The 26,886-nt window shown below is 43.2% G+C and overlaps 1 protein-coding gene across 2 annotated transcripts in view; it reads left to right on the top strand.

Moving 5' to 3' along the window:
* The window catches only part of adcy1b (adenylate cyclase 1b), a 103,288-nt gene that overhangs the window by 63,386 nt on the left and 13,016 nt on the right, over nucleotides 1–26,886 (top strand). The window contains exons 6-15 of one of the 2 annotated variants that reach the window (XM_072687243.1): nucleotides 1,126–1,284; nucleotides 2,387–2,528; nucleotides 5,732–5,887; nucleotides 10,382–10,576; nucleotides 11,421–11,518; nucleotides 13,170–13,254; nucleotides 15,679–15,768; nucleotides 17,118–17,380; nucleotides 21,058–21,190; nucleotides 26,662–26,778. In XM_072687243.1, coding sequence (XP_072543344.1) covers nucleotides 1,126–1,284; nucleotides 2,387–2,528; nucleotides 5,732–5,887; nucleotides 10,382–10,576; nucleotides 11,421–11,518; nucleotides 13,170–13,254; nucleotides 15,679–15,768; nucleotides 17,118–17,380; nucleotides 21,058–21,190; nucleotides 26,662–26,778 — 1,438 coding nt within the window. Of the gene's footprint in view, nucleotides 1–1,125; nucleotides 1,285–2,386; nucleotides 2,529–5,731; nucleotides 5,888–10,381; nucleotides 10,577–11,420; nucleotides 11,519–13,169; nucleotides 13,255–15,678; nucleotides 15,769–17,117; nucleotides 17,381–21,057; nucleotides 21,191–26,661; nucleotides 26,821–26,886 lie in introns of both variants that reach the window. The other variant, XM_072687242.1, reaches the window with a different exon arrangement.

The following is a 26,886-nucleotide window of genomic DNA, read 5'->3' as shown; positions in this document are numbered from 1 at the left end:
GAACCCCATGCTCTACCAGGACAGGGTCACTCTGTTGAGGGTGGACCAGCACTCAAATAATATAAGTGCATGTTCCGGCAGGGGGCTGATAAGCTGTGCAGATGAGCTACAGTTGGTAGCTCTAAACCTACAAAGTCCACCTATATGTTGGGTATATAGGGTGTTTCTGATAAAATGGCCTGTGAGTGTAACAGTGACAACGTACCAATAATAAAGTGTCTAATAAAGTGTCAGTGAGTGTTTAAAGGTCCTAATCTTCAGTGAGAGTGAAAGCTAAGGTAGCAGTTGCTCAGCTCACGTCATATTCTGCCTATGAGAAGAAGAAGTAAATTAAGGGTGATGAGAGAATGAAGAGAGGCAGAGATATAAAGGATAAATCTGAATGGTGGGGGTAATACCATTGGTCTACCCTTTACTGTACACTCTAGGCCTAAGGGGCTCTATATAGTGCTGAAAGTTGGGTTCTTAGGGTGTCCCGAATACACAAGTCCGCAACCCATCCTCTTTTAGAGGTTGGTGTGGCGCAACAGATAACACCACTACCACACCACATGGAACTGGAGTTTGATTCCTGCTCTGGGTGACTGGGTGCTGCGCTACACCAATAAGACAATAAGACACCAATTGGGCAAGACTCCTAACACTACGTTGGCCCTCCTCTGTAATACCAGTAACCTTGTAAGTCGCTCTGGATAATAGCGTCAGCTAAATACCATAAATATAAATGGAGTAAGGACATTTCACCATGCAAGTCGAAGCAGTCATGGGACTAAACGAACCAATCATGTGGCCCAGAGAGCGGGTTGCTTCCACACCTACAGCAGACTGAACCAGAGTCGGCTTGAAGCGAACCTCAGACCGCTGATCTTAGGAGGCTCGGAGATTGCTGCTGGGACAAGGTGTTCCATCATATATAGAGAAATATGGAAGGCAATGGAAACACCATGTCTGTGTTTTCTACGGTCATCAGCCTACACTGCAATCGCAACAGTCTCTAAAGTTGCGCGAATGCTGCTTACATTTACAGCCGCAGTTGAAGAATGCCATATTCTCATTGGGCGACGCAACACAGGTGCAATGGAATCCATGTCATGACCCTAATCCTCTCCTCTTTGTCCCCTGCAGGTCAGTAGCGGAAGCCACTGAGGTGGACCTGAACATGCGTGTGGGTTTACACACGGGCCGCGTGCTGTGCGGCGTTCTGGGGCTGAGGAAGTGGCAGTATGACGTCTGGTCCAACGACGTGACCCTGGCCAATGTCATGGAGGCCGGGGGGCTGCCTGGGTGAGAGCAGGACCCACTGCACTGCTTCAGCAGAATTTTATTAAGCCTTTTTCTAAATATTCAGTTTTTTTTTTTTTACAGGACAGCAACAATATACACTGATCGGCCATAACATTAAAACCACCTGCCTAATATATATATATATATATAAAAAAAAGGCATGAACTCCGCAAGACCACTGAAGGTGTGCTGAGGTATCTGGCACCAAGACGTTGCCAGTGGATCCTATAAGTTGTGAGGTGGGTGGAGCCTCCATGGATCTCATGGATGAGGCCTTGGGTGCTCATGACTCTGTCACTGGTTCGCCGGTTGACCTTCCTTGAAGCACTTTTGGAAGATACTTCCCAATGCATAAGTATCAGGGCCTGCCTGATGTTAGGGAGATGTTCTGACCCAGTCATCTTGAACAGCACAGTTCTAGAGGCTCTGGTCAAAGCGTGTCAGATTTCTATGGCTTCCCATTTTGCCTGCTTCCTGCACATCAACTGACTTCACTCGTTGCCTAATATGTAGATCCCATCCCGTGACAGATACCATCGGAACCAAATACTCAGAGTACTTCACTTCCCTGGCAGTGGTTTTAATGTTTTGGCCATATGTATATATATATATATATACACAGGGTGGGCCATTTATATGGATACACCTAAATAAAATGGGAATGGTTGGTGATATTAACTTCCTGTTTGTGGCACATTAGTATATGGGAGGGGGAAAACTTTTCAAGATGGGTAGTGACCATGGTGGCCATTTTGAAGTCGGCCATTTTGGATCCAACTTTAGTTTTTTTCAATGGGAAGAGGGTCATGTGACACATCAAACTTATTGAGAATTTCACAAGAAAAACAACAGTGTATGTGGTTTTAATGTAACTTTATTCTTTCATGAGTTATTTACAAGCTTCTAATGTGCCACAAACAGAAAGTTAATATCACCAACCATTCCCATTTTATTTAGGTGTATCCATATAAATGGCCCACCCTGTGTATATATATATATAGTTATATAGGTTAGTATTCAGAAATGCCTGTGGTCCTCAGCTCTTATCTGATTGGTGGCAGGCTGTCATTTAAGGCGGTGCTTATTCTTTTTTGGCCAATAGGAAAGTGCATATCACACGGTCGACGTTGGAGTGCCTGAACGGGGACTACGAGGTCGAGCCAGGAAACGGACAAGAGAGAAACGCCTTCCTGCAGAAACACAACATCGAGACTTTCTTTATAGTGCCATCTCACCGGAGGAAGGTGTGTGTCTGAGGGTCAACCAATCATTACCTCACACTTTCCAATGCTCTGAAAATCAGATACACTGAGTCAGAACTAACGATAAAAAGGCTGAAATGAGAATTCGGGCTCTATGTCTGTCTATATCTGATGAAATACTAGTTTACTGTACAGCTGTGTGTGTTTACCGGCTAATTGTCCAATCACATCACATGTTCAAATTTCTAATAATAATCTTTCTATTGAGCAATTCCTTCTAGTAAGTGACTCTTAAGCTTGGAGAACTGTTTGAAAAGAAGGATGTCTGCACATCTTGCTTAGAAAGCAATTAGCCAGCTGTACCTTTCTGCAGCGGAAAAGCTGAAGGTGTGGATGTACGTGTGAATGCAGTCACATACTCAACGCATTAATACACCGATGCAAATGATGACTCTCAGCCAAAGCACTGCAAACACTCAGTCATTTCCACTTGTACAGGACCAGTCAGAGAGTCTGTAAACCTGAAGGACAGTAGGGGGAATCGGAATGATGGCTCATGCACGGATCAGCCATAACATTAGCACTACCCACTGCTTATTACAAATAATATAAGTGCATGTTCCAACAGGGGGCTGATAAGCTGTGCAGATGAGCTACAGTGGGTAGCTCTAAACCTACAAAGTCCACCTATATGTTGGGTATATAGGGTGTTTCTGATAAAATGAGGTGTGGAGGTACAAGGTACCATTAATAATGTGTCTAATAAAGTGTCAGTAAATGTTTAATGGTCGTAATCTTCAGTGAGAGTGAGGTAAGCTAAGGTAGCAGTCGCTCAGCTCACATCATATTCTGCTTATGAGAGGAAGAAGGTAAATGAAGGGTAATAAGAGTCATTGGGTCGGCCCCCCTCCACAAGACTCCACAAGACCTCTGAAGGTGCCCTGTGGTATCTGGAACCAAGGTGGGGCCTCCATGATCTCAGTGAAACTTGGGCGTCCATGATCACCGGTTGTCCTTTTTCAGAACACTTTTTGGAAGGTACTGACCACTGCATAAACCCAGCAAGTCCCTCCCGATGTTTTGGAGATGTTCTGACCCTCCAGTCGTGGCTCTTGTCGTACGCTTGCCCTTTTCCTCCTGCTTCAACACCTCCATCACCTTCAAGAACTGACTGTTCACCTGCTGCCTCATAGGTCCACCTCTTGACGTGTGTTCTCGGATCTCAAAGCTTTTACTAGAGCTCATAAAAGACTCCTCTTATATCTTTCATCACCGTTTCCAGACCTGACTTTACAAGCCCATCGATCCTGCTGCAACTTTGCATGCATGTTAGCTTCCCTCTCGGTCTGTTTTCCTTCCTTTTTCAGTATCTAGGACTTCCGGGTGAAGCCATATTTGATCTAGACGCATATAAATCTACTCTGTTTCAATTGGTCCTCAAAAAACGTTAAAATATTTGCACAGATATTTGACCAGATAGGACCTCGACAGTTACCATGCCAGGCTGTTTACATAATCATAGCTTAATAATGCTGCTTTAAAAGTGTCGGAAATATCATAATACGGCATGTGCACACATGAAATGCACCACAAAGTTGTCTTTAACAGTGGGGGGCGTGTCTGAAATTCTGATACTTGTGTTTTTAACTGGTTGAATTTTATGTTATTTAGCAACAACACATGAACATTGCAGTCTAAATGGGTTTTTGATGGCTTACTGCCATCCACATTTGAATAAAAACCCTCAAAAAAGTACCTGATACATGGTGATGCTTCTTACTGGATAACACCAAACTTTGCTCACCTAAAGGCCAGTTTTACCTTCTGCATCAAAGCTATGTCATAGCTACACACCCTGTACACGCTGTACCATAGAGCATAGCGTGAAGCACACCTCCCTGAAAACGTGTGACTTCGCATTGTGTGATTCGTCCTTCACCACCTCCCAGCAGTATCAGCCTGACCAAGCTAGACCACCAGTATGACCAGTATAACCAGCTGGATAGCCAGCATAGGGTATGTTTTCACCTGGAGAGCCAGCTTTCGTATACCTTGACCATTGATCGAAGTCCAGCTTAGACCATAAAACCAGCGACCTGCAGAAGCTGGTCTTGAGCTGGATTTGCAACCCTTTACTAAAAGATGCTTCTAGAGGAAAACCTTCTAACCTTCTCGTCCCCAACTCTTAAAGTTTAGCAGAAACTCTGTGAGAGAACTTGTCTAAGCGAAGGAAGCCTTTCTTATCGACCCGCTCGTTCATGGCTGGGTGACCACGCTAATCCTCTTAGCGTGAATTCTACTGTATGAAAAGCGTCAGCAAAAGACAGACCTGAGAGGCAGCGAGCTCCTCAGTAAGCAGTGGAGTTTAAACACTGTTCCCTAGATGTGCTCTCTGAAGACCTATTACCATGTATTACCAAGAAATAGCTCACAACATGCAAGCATGGCTAACCGCGAGGGGTCATCCAGGTGAAAACCAGCTCTTGATCAGCATAGTGCAGATTGCATTCGCTTTTGGTCATGCTGGTCAACCAGTTTGGTTATGCTTGGTCATGGTGGTCATCCAGCTTGGTGATACTGGTCATGCTGGTCAGTCAGCTTGGTGATTCTGGTCAAGCTGGTTGTCCAGCTTGGTGGTTCTGGTCATGCTAGTCAACCAGCATGGTCATGCTGGTCAACCATCTTGGTTATGCTTGGTCATGGTGGTTGTCCAGCTTGGTGGTTCTGGTCATGCTGGTCAACCATCCTGATTATGCTTGGTCATGGTGGTTGTCCAGCTTGGTGATTCTGGTCATGCTAGCATGGTCATGCTGGTCAACCATCTTGGTTATGCTTGGTCATGCTGGTCAACCATCTTGGTAATGCTTGGTCATAGTGGTTGTCCAGCTTGATGATTCTGGTCATGCTGGTCAACCAGCTTGGTTATGCTTGGTCATTGAGGTCATCTAGCTTGGTGATACTGGCCATGCTAGTCAACCAGTTTGGTCATACTGGTCAACTAGCTTGGTTATGCTTGGTCATAGTGGTCATCCAGCTTGGTCAAGCCTGGTCATACTGGTTGTCTGGCTTGGTCAACATACCCCATGCTGCTCAAGAGCTAAGCTGGTGAACTGGAGCGAAAAAACTGGAGCCAAAGCTAACTAGCATTGCTACGTTTTTACTCCCTGATATGTTGTAGAGGTTTGTTTGAGTGTTTAAAGGGTTCTGATTCATCGTTTATGGTGGATGTTTTTCTCTGCCCCCAGATCTTCCCTGGGCTGATCCTTTCAGACATCAAGCCTGCCAAGAAGATGAAGTTCAAGACGGTGTGCTACCTGCTGGTGCAGCTAATGCACTGCCGCAAGATGTTCAAGGCTGAGATCCCCTTCTCCAATGTCATGAACTGCGAGGATGGGGACAAGGTACTGTGTAACTGTGTGGGTGTGAGGATGGGTAAAATATTAAGGAATTGTAGGAATTTGCTTTGTGGACGTGTGGAAATGAGAGTAAAGGGGAAGCTTTAAAATTCCTGGAGTTATATGCAGTCAGGAAAATCATAGGCCTATAGATTGGAATGGCCACAGATTGCTGACATGGTGGTCCAGTGAGGCGGTTTGGCAGCACAAGAAGATTAGAAATAGCAGAAACCCCATGCTCATGATCTCAGTGAACACTAGCAGAGCTGACTCATATGAAGCTTAAAGCAGCGTTATGTGAGAGTTAGTATACTTTTTTGCACCTGTGCTCCCCCTACAGTTGTGGAGTGTAACTCACTTTTACACCACTGCGGTAAATACAGATTGTGCCACACATGCATTTCTGGACAAGCTGAGAGCTCCAGTAGCAACATCTGAAGGTAAAGAAGCATATGGGCTGAGGCGGTAGAGTAATACTGCAGGATTTTACACTAATATGACTCGGGTTATGCAGTGTTACACAGCAGCAGTTCTGGAAAGAGTAAAGCTCACCAGTAAAGCTCAATGGTGCAGTAGCAGCAGCGTCCTAGCCTGGATGGGAATGACAGGGATGCTATTCTCCCTGTTCCAGTCATACAGTCTCCCTGTTATGTGCTGTCCTGGTGCTTTTATAGGCTGCATTACTTTCTAAAAAGATGGTAAATGTACTGTAAACAATGAAATATGTAAAATACTGTCTGAAGAAAGTATCCTTCAGATACAACCAAGCTCTGGATCTCTGTAAAAAAGAAAGAGCTACAGTTTAAATCAGTCTGGGAAATCTAAAGTGGCCTTCATTCCCCAGGGCTCTCTGAGCCAGCAGCTGTAGTGTAAGGAGTGTATTTGCTTCATGAGCCCTTCTAGTTACAGTTTTTACTGACACACACACACACACACACACACACACACACACACACACAGAAGTGTGTTTCCATTCGCACTGTTCCACTTCATCCGCTGATTCCTCTGGCTCCTTGCCTCCCCAGTGTGATGTCTCTCAGCAGGACACATCCGGCCTCTCCTCCTTCACTCTCTCTCTCTCTCTCTCTCTCGCTGTGGATGACCTTTTCAGTGTGTATTGTTTTTTCTCTCTGACTGATTCAGGGACGTGCTCTGATGTTTTTTCTCTGTATTGATTGTGGAGGCTTCCTGAAGTGGAGGAAGTGGGGTTCTCCTTTATTTTTAAAGAAGACGCTCTGTCCTTAAATGTTTTAGGTTCTGCTGTTGGGAAGGTGCTGGTGTGGCATCTCTGGTCATCTTAGATTGCATAACTGTTCCGATCAGGGCTGTAAATCTGTGACCTCGGTTTGATTTGATTTGGTTGGGATCGTTTAAGAAACAATGAAATGCGTCACTGCTGTTGAGTTTAGCCAAATTAGCGTCCAGTATGAACTTGTGCACTGTAATAGTACAGTACAGAGGTGGCTTTAGGACCCTAATGCCATTACTTTAGTTTTTACAGTAGAAGCTCCACATCTCTAGATCAGATCAGATGCAGGTGAACATAAATGCAGTAAAAAGGAGAAACAAGAGCTTCTCATTCTGAAGAAAGAAAGTAGTGAGATCTTGTCGGTGAGCTAGTCTGAAGAATAGAGCTCAGTTCCTCCAGGTTCCTCCAGATTTCTCCTGGATGCCAGACCCCAGTCCAGCCAGCACAGCGTGGAGGATGTGTTCAACTCCATCAGCAGCAGCAGCAGCTCACCTTATTTACCATCATTAAGCCCTGATTTACCACCAAACCAGGTGTTGATCTGAGGAGAACTCTAAATAATACTAGACTTCATGAGGAGAACCTTGGAGATGTTCTAATGATGAGCACAGTGATTGAGAACCACCACCACAGTACTGATGTATTTAGAAGCCTTTCTGAAGAACCTAGCTCAACAGCATTGGTTCCCAGTCCTGGCCTTGCCCTTGGTTCCCTTCCTCTTTTTCGTTGACTTTCTCTAAACTTTCCTGAAATGTGTGGACACCCACTCATCCAAAGTTTCTTCAGAAATTAAGGTAATGAATATGGAACCCCTCACCCCTACTCTTCTGGGTTTACACTAGATGCAGGAAATTGATTGCATTTAACCAAAAAAGAGCATTACTGAGGTCAGGAACTGATATTGGATGACTATGCATCAAGAACCACACTCATTTGCAATATACTGCTCCACAAACCAGTGCTGGGGGAGTTTTATACCCCTCTAGCCAGCACTTGGCATTAGGCATGGTGAGCTTTGGCTCAGGGCACATTATGGAAATTATACATGCTGTGTGTGTGCACAGTTCAACAGCTGTCTCAGCAACACACTCTTAGCAATAAAGGTGCCCCACAGTAATTCTTACTTTGCAGCTCCTCCATTTACCAACAATCTTATAAATATCAATATAAAAAGATAGAAACAAAATATATCTTATGAAATATATAGTAAGTAAAGCTAAGTAAAAGAATAACACTACACTGTACTGCACTATTTAACTCTCTTTACTTAAAGTGCATTGTGTGTTCAGCCAGTTCAGAGTGGAAGGGGGGAGGAGGTGTTCAGAAGCCTGATGGCTTATGGATAGAAACTGGTCCTCAGTCTGGCTGTCCTAGACTTCACACTCCTGTAGCCCAGGAATCCCAGGAGTCCTGAAGAGGCTGTGTTGAGGGTGTGTACTGTCCCTGATAATGACCCTGTGGGCCCTCCTGATGACCCTGGTCCTGTAGTTGTCCTGTAGTGAGGAGAAGGCTGCTCCGGAAATGGACTGTGCAGTCTTGATCACACACTGGAGAGAGCCTTCCTGTCCCGAGTGGTGCAGTTTCCGTACCAGACTGTGACCATACTCCTGAAGAAGTTGCAGGACATGAAATTGAAATCGACTCAATCAGACTGAAGAAAATCTTTGCGTGGAAGCATATTCAGTGAAGGAAGTGTGGGGCTCAGTAGAGGCCTTAGTAGTCTGAAGCTCTTGAGGTTTGAGCATGGCTAAAACCTCCTTTCCTGCAGTTTTGTTCAGGCAGTTGTGTTTCAGCCTCTTTTGCACTAACCAGTGACATGCTTTGTCACACAGTCTGTTCGTCCGTGGAGTTCTTCGAGCTGCCATGTGCATGACATGGTGAGCAAAGCTTTTGTGCTGTCTGTGATTGTTTGTTTTCTCTGCAATTATACTGCATTGTTCATCGAATCCAGGCCCAGAAACGTTCCCTCTGCAAGATGTTTACAGAGGTCTTCAGTGTAGCAGAAACTGCTAGGGCGACAATCTGTCTGGACTTTACCTAGGACTTTAAGTTCAATCCACTCTTATATGTACTTAAATGCTCTGTATATTTCTAGCAGAGCCAATATTCTCTTGGCTTGCCAAAGTATATGACTGTATAACTATGAAGAGAATGATCAACCGTAGACCTTGTGTGAAGGCCCTGGTCACTGTTGGTAGAAACCTTCCCCAAACCCTCAAGATCTTCAAGATCCCTTCTTTAAACCCTTCAATGGTTTGGACTCAAAAACATAGTTCTTTAGAGTAGTGGGTCCTACCCTGGTCCTGGAGGACCCTGCTCTAACCCATTACCTTCAACTTTGGAGGGGCTTGTTAATGAATTAGCTGATTAGCTGGATCAGATGTGTTTAGAGCTGAGTAAACACCTTAATGTGCAGGTGATGACATGATGTCCCCCAGGATCAGGGTTGGGAACCACTGTGGACGATGTTCTCTTGGCTTTGGCAAACAATGTGACCTAATTATGGAGAAAGTGATTAACCGCAGACATTGTGTGAAGGCCTTGGTCACTGTGTTGCATCAACAAATTGATGATTGAAGGTTCTGCTGGTTAAAACGTCCCTCAACATTTTAAGTGAAGGTTCTTTGCACTCATCTCTTTTTGAACATGGTTCCTTAGGAGAACCCCCTACCCTGCATATCCTGCTCAGGAAACACCTCAGGGAAGGTGTGTTAATGTATTAGCTGGATAAGTTGTGTTGGGTGCTGGGTAAACACTAAAATGTGCAGGGCATGAGGTTCTCCAGGATCAGAGTTGGGAACTGCTGCTTTAGGGAATCAGAAATGGGTCTTCCTTTTTTTTCAGAATAGTGGTGGCTAAGTGTTTAGAGCTCTGGCTTATTGATCATAGGGTTGAGGGTTCGATACACAGGTCCACGAAACTGCTCTTAACCTGATCTGTGGTGTTCAGGGGTGTTGTAGCATGGCTGCCTCTGTGCTCTGACCCCAGCATGTATTGCCAGCAAATGTATTATTATTATTATTATTATTATTATTAAGATGGTGACTCAGGAAAGGTGTATTAATTAGCGGACCAGTGTTAGGATGTTTTAGGGCAGGGCAAATACCAAAAAGTATTGACTAGCAGGCTGTAGCTTAGCTTCAGAGGGTGAAGAGGCACTGTCTAATCAACAGACAAATACAGGCCTCTACTCATTCTGCCATATCTCAGACTTTAAGCGTCTCTGTGTCCCATTTCTGTTCCCCCTGCAGAGGAGGGTGCTCCGCTCAGCTCCAGAGAAGTTGCGGAACCGGACCTCTGTGGCTGCCAACGTGACCCAGAGCAGCCCGGGCACGCGAGTCAACCGCTACATCGGCCGTCTGATAGAGGCGCGGCAGACGGAGTCAGACACGGCCGACCTGCACTTTCTCACACTCATGTACAAGTGCTCAGAGCGTGAGAAGAGGGTGAGCCAGATTAGCTTTGTGCTAAAGCTAGACACGATTCCAGACATCACGACTCTAACAGTGATTTGACAGAGATTAGAGACAGTTAAGAGGAAATGAAATTAAGAAAATGAAGACAAACGTATGCTGGATCTGAAGAATGGTATTAAACTGTTCAGAGGTGAAGGCCTAACCACCAACATCATTAGAAACTAACAGCCGGCCACATTCTGATTTCCAGTGCATGGGATCAGCTTTGAAAAAAAGCCACTGTAGGACTTCTGCAAGTTCTGGATAAATCACTGGTAGTGTCTGTAAATATGCAACAGATGAGGTAAAATACATAGAATTATTTTATTATTTTTGTTATGATCTTTAAATCAAGCTTTGGACGTTCTACCATCCTACTAGGCCATTTCTTTCTTCAAGAAAAAAAATTCAACCTGACAATAAATTTAATAAATTCTCAATATTGTAAAAATTGTTATTGGTATAAAAATGAGAAATTAATTTAAAAAAATGGGATTACATTATTGGGCAACATGCTGTAAGATGTATGCTATTAGGCAAATTATCACATCATTAGGTTTTATTACATTTTTGACCAAGGTAAGTACACAATGTTATTAACATTTTAAGTGTTATAACATAATTGGTCAATTATGACAATACTACATGCTGCCCACCCCAAGAAAAGAGTAGGTTAAGCTCAAAAACAAGGCATAATAAATTCTCTTTTTTTCAGCTCCACAGTGAAACTAAACCAGGGCAAGGCTGGAATCAAGCCCGGGAGGAAGGTGGTCGATTGTGTTGCTATATGAAAATGCAATTCACCGCTCAAGCATGTGTTTGTTCTTTCTTCTAGTATCATCACTTACATGATGAATACTTCACTGGAGCGGTGGTGCTCTCTCTAATCCTAGCTGCCTTGTTTGGCCTTGTCTATCTTCTCATCATGCCACAGTAAATATGAAGCCTTTACCTACTTACCCTGCCTTCCCTGTCACTTTGCTAACGTTGCTAACTGCCCTTAGGTGCATGCTAATACTTCATCTCTGAGTTGGTGTTTTTAATGCTTTGACATAAGAAGAGACCAAATAATCGTAACACTTCTAATGCTGAATGAGATCTAGCTGGAGGACATTGGAAGTTGGTGGTGTTTTTAATGAAATTGTGCTTTGCTATTTTGTTTTGTTTTTTAACCCTCTGGAGTCTACAAATGCGCCGGCATGTCAAATTTGACGTTCCTAGTAAATTCTGATGAATCTGTAGAGCCCACCCTTTCGATTGCATCATCAGATTGTAAGGGACTCTGGACATCTGGAGTTACGAGGCTGTGAAGACGGGTCTAGGCACTCGAGATACTGCACATTTACATTTACGGCATTTAGCTGACACTCTTATCCAGAGCGACTTACAAGGTTACTCATATTACAGAAGAGGGACAACCTAGTGTTAGGAGTCTTGCCCAAGGACTCTTATTGGTGTAGCGCAGCACAGTCACCCAGAGCAGGAATCGAACCCCTGTCTCCCAAGTGGTGTGGTAGCTCAGTGGCAGGTAGTGGTGTTATCTGTTGCGCCACACCACACTGCCTTTCACTGTGTCTACTGGTGGATTTGGGCGTCCATCTATGGTTTTGTGTAAAACTGACCAATGGACATGCAGAAACTCGTCCTCTGCCCTTTTGCCATTTATAAACTTTTCGGTTTATAGGTATTCAGACATTTCCCTGCTTGCCTGAAGCTAAGACTCCGGGAAATCCGTTTTTAAGCACCAGAACAATTCGTCCATATTATTAAGGGTATTTTTTTGGCAGGAAATATAAGGAATTTCCAAAATCTGACTTCAGTTTTTCAGGGTCAGAGTATTTCTGCACACAGTGCTCTAAGTCACATTTTCATATTTTAGCTTTTTATAGGATTATTAAAATAAAACGTGGATATTATTTTATATGACAGTGCATTTAAGCCCTTAACGCAGCGAGGCAATCCTACGGTAATAGAAGTTTTCCCGCCGTCGGCTATCGAGGCAAATTTAAGAGGATAAGCACAACTCGACTCCAGAGGGTTAATTATATCATATTATGTCTTTTTCCACCAACTAATTCTTAGACCCCATTTACACCTGGTCACGCCGTCCGTCTAGAGTATCAGGAGTATGTCTGGATAAGGCCGAGCCTCATTAAACCCAAGACCTGTAGCATTTAACCCAGATACTGATCCCATCACCCAGTCCACTTCAGGAGGAGGTCCGAGATGCATCTGAGCCACATCCTATAGCAGTGTAAACGCATCCATCCACATTCAACAACCAACGCTCCTCCCACTACGCCCCAAATCACCTGTCCAAGCAGCATACTCCGTCCCACACAGCGATCGGATTTCAGCCTGACTAACCGGAGACGCGTTTGACTACCCAGTATAAATACATGGGGCTAAAATCTCATGAGGATCCAGTCTATATACTAGTCACATGAAGTGACCAGGTGTAAACGGGGTCTCAGCTATTCTTCCTTTATGCTTGATATTTCTGCTCCATGTTTTTTTGCAGCCTCTCTTGACCCTTTCTTCCCTCTTTCCCTCCCTTTTCCCTTCTGTCCTCTCCTCATCTCAGGGGGACAGTAGTATTGGTGCTGCTGGTTTTCTGCATCTGTTTCCTAGTAGCTTGTATCATGTATCTTCATGTCACTAGAGTGCAGGTAAGCCACTACTCCATGATCACCCACTTTTTAATGCATGTGTTGTTCTATGGAGGAATAAGCATTGCAGCATTTCCTAATCAGGACTTCAAAAACTCACCAAACACTTTATTAGGAACACCTGTAAGCCTACTTATTTATCAGTTTTCTAATTAGCCATCAGAATTGTTGGTGTCAGAAAGGCTAGATTACTGCTGATGTCTTAGGAGTGTCAGTACAGCAGTCTCTAGAGTTCCTCAGAATGGTGAAATAAAGAAAACATATCCAGAGAGCAGCAGTTCTAAAACCCCTTGTTGATGAGAGACGTCTACAGAGAACGGCCAGACTGGTTAGAGCTGACAGAAAGGCTACAGTAGCTCAGATACCCACTCTGTACAGCTGTGGTGAGCAGAAAAGCCCCTCAGAATGAACACCACCACGTCCAACTTTGAAGGAAGATGAGCTACAACAGCAGAAGACCACGTCAGGGTATATTTCTGTCAGCCAAGACCAGAAAGCTGAGGCTGCAGTGGGTACAAACTCTGAGGCCCTATTCAGTATTAATAATGTTCCTAATAAAGTGCTCGGTAAGTGTTTAGATATTATTGCTGACTTTCAGGGTTTTTTTTATTAAGAATATTAAATTGCTATTATGGAAAAATACAACATTAAAAGGATGTCATGGACAAAAGTATTGGGACACACCTCTTAATCATTGGATTCAGGTGTTTCAGTCAGTCCCACTGCCACAGGTGTATGAAACCAAGCCCCTAGCCATGCAGTCTGCCTCTCTTACACACATTAGTGAAAGAATGGGAGGTTTTAAAGAGCTCACTGAACTCCAGCATGGTTCTGTATGTAATAGGAGACACCGCTGCACCAACTACAACAAGTCAGCTGGTGAAATTTAGACCTTCCCTCCTAGATCTTCCTCCATCAGCTGTGAGTGGTATTATTAGTGAACAGTGGAAGAGTTTAGGAGGAACAGCTCACAGAGAGCAGCTCAGCCATGTAAAGTTGCAGAGCGGGGTCGAGTGCTGGGCCGAGTGCTGAGCCTCCAACTGACTCAATAACTGCAGAGCTCCAGACCTGCTGCTGCAGGTAGAGCTGCAAGCAAAGGGGGACCATGGAGAATGGGATGTCATAAAAGTGAAGGTGTCCCAAAACCTTTGTCCATATAGTGTGTGTATGTGTATATGCACCAATAGGCCATAACATTTGTACCACTGCTTAAAACTGAGTAGATCCCACTTGTGCCACCACAACAGATCTGAGCTTTTGAGGCATGGGCTCCACAAGAGCTCTGAAGGTGTCCTGTGTTGTCAGGTCCCAAGACTAACGTTAGCAGCAGATTCTTCTAGATTCAGTCCTGTAAGTTGGAAGTCAGGGCCTCCATTGGTCGCTTCAGTGAGCCTTAGATACCCATGACCCTGTCACCTTCAAGAAATTCTGTTCACTTGCTGCCTAATGTATCCCAACCCCCTAAAGATGTAGGAAATAATCAATGGTTTCCACTTAACCTGTCAGTGGTGCTAATGTTATGGCTGATTTTTACTTTGAAGAACTTTCCATTAAAACTGGATGCAATGTTCAGCAATATCTGTGTAGTGGCTCGGAGAAGGAGGTTTTGGAAGGCTTGTGGAGGTTACTAGTCATGTGATCATCCATGTGACCTGCAGCGAGCTATTTACAGAGCCCCAGTAATGATACTGAGGGAACTCGGATCTAAACATACACGGGGAATCCCGGTAATTGCTATTATCACTTTATCCCTCTTGGACGTAAGATGTGTACTTTTCTCCTTCTGTCCAGTGCCAAACACTGAGTGCTGACAATTACTTTTAATCAGGAATGGGCATGTGGACATACGGTACATACGGCCATTGATTCAGCCACCGGTTACTAGCTGGGAACCCTGTGAGAACTGAGCGAGGCCTACGTTTTATTTAAGTCTTGAGGTTCCTCACTCCTTGTAGTAATTTCCGAGAGTGCATCAGAGAGCTTGTTTTAGTGGGAAGGTAACTAGACCCCTATCTAGACCCCCCCTTTCACAGTTCTCAGCAATAACTACTCCCTAAATGACGTAAATACAGAGTAAGATTGTCGCCAATTGTCGCCAAAAAGTATCACAGAGCTCAAGGTAAGCCTGTGAAGGGGCGAAACGCTGCTGATGTGCCGACAAAGTCAATTTGTACAAATCCTGTTTCACAATGGCTTTAAAGTCCGTCATCTTTCTGGCTGTTCCCAAAAAAAAAAAAAAGAAAAAAAAAAGCCCATTTAGTTCAATTTCCTCTTTTGTTCGGGATAAAGTCTTTATCGCTGAGTTCGCTGCTTGGCTTTTTTGACGTCTCTCCTAAGTGGATTTCCGAATTTGAATTCTCCCAGCTAATCTTCCTCCCTCTCTCTCTCTCTCTCTCTCTCTCTCTCTTCCTCTCTCTCACTCAGTGCTTTCCTGGGTGCCTCACCATACAGATCCGAACGGTCCTGTGTGTGCTCATAGTGCTCTTAATCTACGCTGTGGCCCAAGCTTGTGTGGTGAGATCATCATCTTCATAATCACTGTCATATGATGTTGCAGTCTGTCATATGATGTAGGTTGTTCCATACGTTAGAAAATCAGGAACCCTATACCGAACACTATTGTCACCATTATAGGGAATGGAAAGGGTTCCTAATCATTTGCCCTACATTTCTCTTTTATTAGAAAATCAGGACCACTGAAAACACCAGGATCACCATTATAGGGAACAGAAATGCCCTTGAGATACTATTATCTACAATAGAAAATCAGGAGCACAGTATAGGACAGAAATCACTATTCCCTAATCACTGTTTTCCACTGTATTGCACTGTTGTGCAGTAGAAAGATTACCCTATTCACTCTTATAGAGAACTGTATAAAGCACTATTATAGAGAACATGAAGGTTCTCCTAATAATTATTCCCTACTGTAGAGAACTGTATAGGGCACTATTATAGAGAACAGGAAGGTTCCCCTAATCACTATTCCCTACTATAGAGAACTGTATAGGGTACAATTATAGAGAACAGGAAGGTTCCCCTAATCACTATTCCCTACTATAGAGAACTGTATAGAGCACTATTATAGAGAACATAAAGGTTCCACTAATCACTATTTCCTACTATAGAGAACTGTATAGGGTACAATTATAGAGAACAGGAAGGTTCCCCTAATCATTATTCCCTACTATAGATAACTGTATAGAGCACTATTATAGAGAACAGGAAGGTTCTCCTAATAATTATTCCCTACTGTAGAGAACTGTATAGGGTACTATTATAGAGAACATAAAGGTTCCCCTAATCACTATTCCCTACTATAGATAACTGTATAGAGCATTATTATAAAGAACAGGAAGGTTCTCCTAATAATTATTCCCTACTGTAGAGAACTGTATAGGGTACTATTATAGAGAACAGGAAGGTTCCCCTAATCACTATTCCCTACTATAGAGAACATAAAGGATCCCCTGATCACTATTCCCTATTATAGAGAACTGTATAGAGCACTGTTATAGGGAACAGGAATAGAAAGACATGTCCCAATTGTATCCAGTCAATTGGGATCAGGCCGACCCAGGCACATTTTGAATGGTTTGGGTATTGGCTATTTTAATCCCAGTCCAGTTCCAAATCTTTATTTTAACCACAGTGTTCAGAGCACCGTGGTCTAAACTGTGGGGCTAGATTATTTATACAAGCGTATGGACTTGGATATAAAGCAATATAATAGGGGATAGAGTTGGACCATAATTACCATCCCCTACATTATTTCCTCCTGTTCTCTTCCTCTTTAGTTAACAGGTCATACATTACCCAGTTATTTCCCAGATTCCTGTGTAACTTCACCCATTTCTGTTTAGGTGGGCTGCATGCCGTGGCTGTGGTCTACCAACTCCACCAGCTCTATCGTCATCATTGATGCGGCTGGGGGTGCCAACCGCACCATGGCGGAGTTACCTTGCGACGGGGCGCAGTATGCCTTCCTGGCCTGCATCATGGGAACAATGACCATGGCCCTCTTCCTGAGAGTGTCCTGGCTGCCCAAGATGCTCCTGCTGGTCATGGTGGCGGTCAGCTACATCACCGTGCTGGAGCTGAGCGGCTACAGGCGAGCCATAGCCGGGTAGGTGAACATTTAGTAGAATTAACGGTGTGTATGGTGTAACAGGTATACTACATGTTTATACTGTACATACATTGATGAGTCGAAACATGACCACATGACCACATGTACCTGTAATGTAAAAAAAATCAGGATGCCCTTATACCATTGCTCCAGGGTCCAGTGCCATTGTTCATTGTAGGCGCTTCTGGCGGTAGACAGGAGTTAGCATGGGCACCCTGACTAGTCTACAGTCTGTGGCTGTTTAGTGCTTATTGCTCTCGTGCCACAATGACCTTTTGGCACCTGTTGGTGGTTAATGGTTAATTTGTCCCTTCTCAGACGGCTGTTGGTAGGTAGTCACCTGCTGACCTTGCAGTTTTGGAGATGTTCCAACCCAGTCATCTGGACAGGCTCAGGTCTTCACACCTCCCAGTTTCTCCCACACCCAACACTTCTACTATCTAACATAAATTCCAGACCATGTCATTTTCAGCTCAGTTACTCTACGGGAGTATCAGTGGAGGTCTTTTCTGAAACCACCAATGTTCCTTCAAACACAGGCGATTCCTAATCCCAACATAATAGTCTACATTTTAGCCTCCCAGCCTAAATATAAGGCTACAGTTTTCCCGTCAGCCAAAGGCCTCTGTTGCAGACCTCTTTCCAGTCACCTACAGCTGTTTAAGAAATAGGTCATCTGACTATTTAAGTGATATTTTCATATCTGTTAATTAAAAGGTATTTCAATCTCTTTTAATGAAGCCCTGCTCTCTTTGTGTGTGCTCTCTTTTTTATTCAACCTCTCCTAAGTGTTTGAAGATGAGTAGAGGCTCATTAGCCCTGCATGAACCTTTGAAAACAATCAGAACACAAAGACCATGCATGACCATGAACATCCCACCTACTCATTGAAGCAGCTTATGAGAGGAAATGGGGAGGGGGAAGCAAACGAGAGGGATGATAAGCAGATACAGAGCTAGTTGATTAGGTATTAGACCTGCACTGTACTCCAACCAGTGTTGCTGGTGCAGTATGTCGATCATTACGCCATCATGTCATTACTATGTTGGTAACACTGCTGGGTGGAGAATCGTCCACCATGCAAGTGATATGGTCTGAATAAGTTTGTTCCTGATGGTGAATGGACTAGACGGTGGTTGACATTGAATTGTGCAACAGCAGAAGAGTAACCCTAGAACCACTAAATACATACTGTATAATGTAACATGAACCTTGGCCGGGGCCAAGGACAGATCAAGAGATCAAGGCCAAGAAACCGGACCATCTCTAGAGCAGGGACGGTTACTGGGGCAGGGGGCACGATAACAGTCTTGAGCTGGAGTCTTGAGCACTGGACATTCTAGCTTATGGACCTCAAGAGATGCTTCTGGCTTGATGAACTTGTTGTACTCCAATTTGTAGATGTAATTAGAGCTGTGTGGCTTTGGTAGCTCTTGTTTGAGGAGCTCATTGAAGGCATCTGGCTTGGAGACCTCATCAGAGGCGTCTGGCTTGAGGACCTTGTCAGAGGCGCCTGGCTTGAGGACCTTGTCAGAGGCATCTGGCTTGAGGACCTTGTCAGAGGCGTCTGGCTTGAGGACCTTGTCAGAGGCATCTGGCTTGAGGACCTTGTCAGAGGCCTCTGGCTTGGAGACCTCATAAGAGGTCTGCAGCTTGAGGAGCTTGATGGAGGTCTCTGACTTGAGGAGTTTGTCGCATGGATCTCGCTCAGGGAAGTGAGGTTCTCCAATATGGAATCACATGGCATGACATGTATAGACTTCATACCTAACCTCTACCCTTTCACAGCATGATCAGTAGATACACAATATGTCCAATATGATGGTAGACACCCTTTCTAATGAATGCACTCTCATTGCTGGCACTGTTGTGCAAATCCACAATCCATCTAATCCATGTAGAAAAGTATTGCCAATAGAACAGGACTCTCTGGATCAGAAAAAAAAAACATATTGGCGCCATGCTGCCTAATGTCAGGTGTGGGCTAGAGAGGGGTATAAAGCCCCCCAGCATTGAGCTGTGGAGCAATGGAACTAACTGTGTTCTCTGTAATGATGGATGGTGGAGCTCCATCCAGTACTTTTGGGATTTAGAGTTGGGTAGTTGGGGATTATAAGGGTGGGGTGGTGATCATCCAACGTCCAGACCTTACAAATGTTCTTGCTGCTGAATGCAGTTAAATCCTCACAGCAATGCTTTTCCAGAATCTAGTAGAAAGTCTTCTTCTCTGGACAGTAGAGTCAGTTACTCCAACAAAAGCAGGATCAGCTCTTTTAATACCCATGATTTTAGTCCCAATACTTTCTGTCCATATAGTGCATCAACTGAATAATATGCAAATGCATATTTCAGCAAGGTTGCATTTGGGTCAGCCAGATGGTTTTCAGACCCCCTGGTACTTATTTGCATCCTTTTCTTGGCTAAAAAGTGGCAGTTTCCCCCACCAGTTAACTTCCAGTTAGATCATCGTGTGCTGTCTGATCTGGTCTAATGCATCATTACAAAAAGTACAAAACGAAGCTGATGACCAAAATATAGTCTACACTTAATGGACAAAAGTATTTGGACATCTGCTCATTCATCATTTCTCCTGAAATGAAGGATATTTCAGGAGTGCGTCCAACTGAAGTCCTGAAACTTCGGAACTGGTGGTAGCTCGGCCAAAGTGCTAACATGGCTAAGCTGGCTAACCTGTACCAAAGTTCCAACTTTGGGTTTTGTGTGTTTTTGTGCTTACTGGTGCTCGTTCTTTGGCTCCTTGGTGTACAAATGGAAGCAGGTATATTAGGTTAACCATATATTCCCTCAAAACACAAAAGTATTGGGACACCTGCTCGTCCATTGCTTCTTCTGAAATCCAGGGTATTCTGGTTTTGTTGGAGTAACTGTCTCTACTGTCCAGAGAAAAAATGCAGGCTTTCTACTAGATTTTGGAGAAGCATTGCTGTGAGGATTTGATTGCATTCAGAGACAAGAGTATTAGTGAGGTCTGGATGTTGGATGATCACCTCCCCACCTCATCCCACATTGGCTTCTCAGTTCACTTCTCTACAAACAAGCGCTATTCACTGTGGTATTAGTATGAACATCGAGCAATGTGGATGGTCCAGCGCTGTGGTACTAGGTATGAACCAGCCATTAGCCATTTAGCCTGCTATCCATTCTGATGTCACTGTCATAGTTTTATACTCCAGACCCGGATTGGATGCTGCCTATTGCGTACTCCTGCCCTAAGGGGTCGCCAGATTCACAACACTCCAAAAATGCAGAATTAAAGAATTGAAAAATGAAGAATTTGCAGGGTGTTTCTTTTAGGTTTCTACTGTACTTTAGTTTCAGGCAGTAGACGTTGTTTATGGGTCAGACAGTAGTAAAAGGGAAAAGGGCTTATAGGTAAATACTGATTCTGGTAGTAATAGCTGGCAATCTAAGGACAGATATAGGTGAATGTGGGGGTCATTAGAAGGTTTGAGGGCTCGTCAGATTGTGATCTGTCCCAGTATTGGTCTTAAAATGGTCAGTTTTCACAATATTCATAAATAATATGACCTGATAGAAGATTTATTCAATGTAACAAATGTAAAAATGAATACAGATTAAAGATATATATGAGTGTGTTTTGACATGCGTGGTTCTGTATAATTTATGCTGTACTGAACTTGTGGTCTCCACAGGGGCAGCGTGGGCTCCTTCAACGTCCGTGGCTTTGAGCCCATCCTGTCTCTGCTGCTGTTCTCCAGCGCTCTGGCCCTGCACTCCCGCCAGCTGGAGCTCAAGCTGCGCCTGGACTTCCTCTGGGCCACACAGGTGAGGACCGCAGATCCACATGAGATACTTGGAAGCATTACACACTGACTTGCCAGTTTATTAGGCCCACCTACCTTGTAGCTACACCCGTTGGCCTTTTTATCGGAAACATTTAACATATAGGTGCCCTGTCAGTGCTCATTTAGTCTAAAAGGAGTTCGATTATCATGAAGATTAAACGTCCACATGTTTAAATATGATATAAGACAAAGATTCCTATGGGATGTCCTCATTTTTCCAAATTACTTTATGGCAGCAGTGTGTGTGGCGCTGGTTTTCCAGTGAAATGGCCAGCATCGCATAAAAGTGCAGTAGGCCACACATCTCACCGCTCTTGTGTGGTGTCCACTGCTTTCTCCACCTCTTCATTCACCCCTCGCTCTGATTCCTTGGCTCTATCTGCCCTCTGTTTTCTTTGGTTCCCTGCTTCTCGTTGTACCTGTCTCTGTGAAATGCCCTGGGGTCACCGGGGTCATTTTTGTGAAGCTGCTTTTCTACAGGACGAGCTCCAGCCAGCACATGTTGGCTGGCAGCTCCTGCACTTGTGTGTGTTAGTGTTGGCCAGGCTCCAAGGTGAGAAGGGTCGAGTGCGGCGTGTGTGTATGTGCACCTCCCATATTTACACGACATGAGTCAGTGACCTACATTCACCCTGCTTCAGTAAGAAGCGCTTTCAGAGGCTGGGATTAGAACTATGGGTTTTGGGTGGGGTGGGGGGTTGAAGCATTGAGGGCCTTTGAATATACCCGGTGGTACTTCAGTGCAGATGTGTATTGATGGAGTATACTGTCGAGGTCATAAGGATAGACTTTATTTAATACTGACTGTGATTTACATTATATTAATATTTTATAATGAAGGGATTAATTAAAATGGCCCAACATTGTAACATTAACTGATGTTAAGGTAAAGAGCCAATCACCTACATTTGCCTTGATGTTTTACATTTTATGTGGTTTAATGGGTCAACAGTCATAATTCAGTATTTGCATGACTATTTCTTCAGACTTTATCAAATTAAATAAGAATAATAATACAACATATTATAATATTAATATTATAATATTATTAATATTTTATTAATAACATTATAATATGAATACTTTAATATTATAATATTAAAATAATAAAAACTATTCAATTTAAACAGGTTGTTTTAATATAGTAATATTAAATCATTAATAATTATTGCATTATCATTTTTAATATATTTTAACTGTTTACATGCTTCCTGTAACACTGAACAAATAATAGCATTGTGCACATTGTTTTATTATTTTATTGTAATGTTAAATAGAAACAGCTTCTGAAATATGAAGAATTTGTTCACTTATATTTACAAAAAACAACAACAACAACAACAAGAAACGTATTATAATTATTCTAGTGCCAAACCAAAAAGTATGGACACACCTGGTTGAACGTATGCTGATTATCATCATCATAAAAGCATTACCTTGGGTGGCCATATTTCTGACACTGGGGGCACCTGGGGTGGGGTGGTGTGTGTGTGTGTGTGTGTGTGGGGGGGGGGGGGGGGGGTCAAATAGGCCTATGCTGTAAGTTGTACTGAAAGGAGGTGATTTGGTCATACAGCTATTACGGCTAAATTTACTGCTCCTGAGTAAATGTATTATTGTACATTAACACACTGTAGCTGCAGGGCTTGAGAGATATTTCCACCCTCACACACACACACACACACACACACACACACACTGCCACCATCCTACAGCTTAGGCCAACTGAGGCCTGAAACCCTCCAACCACGTTATCCAAACTACAGTGGATACCCGTGCGTCCCCAGTGTCACCCGATGCATTCGGATGAAATGCTTTTAAGAGTAAGTAAGCAAGTGTGTCCAAACTTTTGACTTTTGAATGCTGTATATATAATGTGAATATAAAATATCTCTAAATATTATATTTATATATATTTTTTTCATATTTTCATATCAGCTTTATTCTATTTGTTGTTGTTTTTTTTTTCATTTGATCTTTTCTACATTCTGTCTTTGATCTTGTCCATGGTTGTTTCATGTGAGTAGACACGATCAAAACATTGCACTACTAGTTTATCATCAAAGTAATCATCAAATAAACATTAATGTGATTTAAAAAGATTAAATATATAACCTTAACATATGTATATATAATATAATATAATAAAATATATATTTTTGAATAAATTAACTTCAATATTATATAATATAAAGTTATATATAATTGTATATATACAGTCATGCCCGAAAGTATTCATACCCCTGGCAAAGTTTGACTTAAATTTACTTTTATTTAACCAGAAGTTATATTTTTGCCTTGAAACGACACAGGCATCTCCCAGGAGATAACACGATGATGTACAAGAGGCATCATTGTGGGAAAAAATATTTCTCAGCTTTTATACACATTTGAACAAAAAGTGGCATGTCCAAAATTATTCATACCCTTTGAAAACTGTCACAGTATATGGGAAAATCCAAAGTTCTATACCATTCCAAATAGTCCAAGCTGTTTTAAAGCATCCTAATTACCCTGATTCATTGGGAACAGCTGTTTTAATCAACTCAACAGGAGAAAAACAGCAGCTCTCTGCAGTTGGTTTGTGGACAGTCATGGCTAAGACAAAGGAGCTCACTAAGGACCTGCGGCTGTGCATTGTGGCCGCTCACAAGTCAGGAAAGGGCTATAAAGCCATATCAAAATGTTTTCAAGTTCCAGTGGCTACAGTGCAAAGTATTATTAAAAAATACAAGAAGTTCCGCACTGTGGAAAATCTCAGAAGATGTGGTCGGAAGCCAAAAGTGACACCTGTGCTGGCCAGGAGAATAGTGAGAGAGGTGAAGAAAAATCCAAGGATCACCACCAAGGCCATCCTGGTGAATCTGGACTCTGCTGGTGGCGACATCTCAAGGCAGACAGTTCAACGGACACTGCACACTGCTGGGTTCCACGGACGCAGGCCAAGGAGGACACCACTTCTCCAGAAAAGGCACACAAAAGCCCGCTTGACCTTTGCAAATGCTTATCTGGACAAAGAAGAAGACTTCTGGTGTTCTGTTTTATGGTCAGATGAAACAAAAATTGAATTGCTTGGCCACAATGATGTGTGCACCATTTGGCGTAAAAAAGGAGAAGCCTTCAACCCTAAGAACACCATCCCCACTGTCAAACATGGTGGTGGGAACCTAATGTTTTGGGGGTGTTTTTCAGCCAATGGACCAGGGAACTTGATCGCAGTAAATGGCACCATGAAAAAAGAGCAATACATCAAGATTCTCAACAACAACATCAGGCAGTCTGCAGAGAAACTTGGCCTTGGGAACCGGTGGACATTTCAGCACGACAACGACCCAAAACACACAGCCAAAGTGGTGAAGAAATGGTTAGCAGACAAAAACATTAATGTTTTGAAGTGGCCCAGCCAGAGTCCTGACTTGAATCCAATTGAGAATCTGTGGAGGGAGCTAAAGATCAGGGTGATGGCAAGGAGACCCTCGAACCTCAAAGAGTTGGAGCTCATCACTAAAGATGAATGGGCAAAAATACCAGTGGAGACATGCAAAAAGCTGGTCAGCAATTACAGGAAGCGTTTGATTGCTGTAATAGCCAATAAAGGCTTTTCTATTAATTATTGAGAAGGGTATGAATAATTTTGGACATGCCACTTTTTGTTCAAATGTGTATAAAAGCTGAGAAATATTTTTTCCCACAATGATGCCTCTTGTACATCATCGTGTTATCTCCTGGGAGATGCCTGTGTCATTTCCAGGCAAAAATATAATTTCTGGTTAAATAAAAGTAAATTTAAGTCAAACTTTGCCAGGGGTATGAATACTTTCGGGCATGACTGTATATATATATATATATTTTTTTTTTCAATACATATATAATGTCAGCATGAGTGGTTGGGGTAGAACTGCTGTATGTTGAATAGGTGTATAGGGGTAATATATTACAAAAATAATTCATAACCTTAACTCATAATTCATAAGAGGCAGGTTTTTCAGCATAATTTCTTAAAACAGTGTTTCGATACTTCTCCACTTTTTTTTTTCAAAGAAAAAGGGGAAAAAAAGATTTCTTAATAAATGAAAGTTTGGGTTTTGGGTTATTATTTAAGTTTATTAGTTAAGTCTGATGCAGTGAGCTTTTCCATGCATGCCACCGATGGATGACCAAGCAGCCACCAAGCACTTGGTGGACGTGTGGTTTGTGCTTTTACTTAAAAGCCTATCAGTCCACCTACATTAGGGTCTGTGTCTCTTTCACTTCACAGACATGTGGCAGCCGTGGACGGCTGCATCTGCTTGACGTCAGTGTCAGATAATTAACCACTACCAGGAACCAGCAGAACGGGATATGTTTGCCTTTGCACAACAAAATACAGTATTTTGCTGCTGTGTTCCCATCGCCCCCAGGGCTGGGCTCTGTTTGGAGGACTGAGAGCTGATCCGAGGGTCTGATAGTTCTGCCTAAGACATAATGAAATAAATTAGAGGCTGAAGGCCCTGAGGCCTTCCTTATATTACAGGGAAACACATACAAGCAAGCGACTCAACGGCAACTTTACAGGAGAAGGAAAAAACCTCCCTAACTTTCAATGGAAGTCAATGTAGAAAGATTTTATTCCAGGTCATTTTGGAGCATTTCTATTGGTCCGTTCATCATGAAGTTCTGATACAGTGTAAAGAAGATTCATATTATGTCAAAAAGTGAAAAACAGCAAAAACAGAAATGGACAAAAGTATTGGGACACCTACTCATTCATTTGTTCCTTCTGAAATGGTGTTCAAAAAATTCTGCTGCTTTGGTTGGAGTAAATGGAAGAAGGCATTCTACTAGATTTTGGAGAAGCATTGCTGTGAGGATTTGATTGTATTCAGCGAGGTCAGAATGTTGGATGATCACCACTCCACCTCATCATCCCCAACTCATCCCAAAAGTATTGGATGGCGCTGAGGGCTTTATACCCCATATATATATACCCCATGCCTGGCATTAGGCAGCATGGTGCCAGTAGGTTCGTGTGAGTCCTATTCTTTAGGCAGTACTTTTACAGAGACTATACAAACTGTGTGTGTGTGCATTTGCACATCTGTGCCAGCAATGATTGCAACTTAAAGCAGCTGAATGCATTCATTAGATGTGGTGTCCACAAACATTTGGACACTTAGTGTATGCATTAGCTATTCACACAATGTAAAAAAAAAAAAAGGTGGAGATGCTGGTAGAATCAGAAGCTGGTAGAATCAATATGTACTGGCGTAAGAAGCTCCAGAGTTTAGGGTGTGAGAAGCGAAAGGGCCGACTGTGCAGACTGTGGTTTTGTACTGACCTCTAGTGGTCAAACGGAGAAACCCCCCTCATACAGATTTGCAGTTACTGCAGGAAACGGTTAGTCTGAAGGTCGGTGTGTTGTTATGGATGTGGACTGGCGCTGAATTTGCATGAACATGTGTGTGTGTCCAGGCGGAGGAGGAGAGGGACGGCATGGAGAAAGTAAAACTGGACAACCGGAGGATTCTCTTCAACCTGCTCCCCGTGCACGTGGCCCAGCACTTCCTAATGTCCAACCCCAGGAACATGGTGAGACGGCCACATGGCTTTACAGACCAGCAGATGACCAGGGTCAGAGTCCTATTCAATAACTGACAGTTCTACTGGTGATGTAACAAAGGCACCTGTAAGAAAACA

This window comes from Salminus brasiliensis, chromosome 9 (assembly GCF_030463535.1).
Source record: "Salminus brasiliensis chromosome 9, fSalBra1.hap2, whole genome shotgun sequence".
In the NCBI taxonomy this organism is placed as follows: Eukaryota; Metazoa; Chordata; class Actinopteri; order Characiformes; family Bryconidae; genus Salminus; species Salminus brasiliensis.
This window is presented reverse-complemented; position numbering and strand designations above follow the sequence as displayed.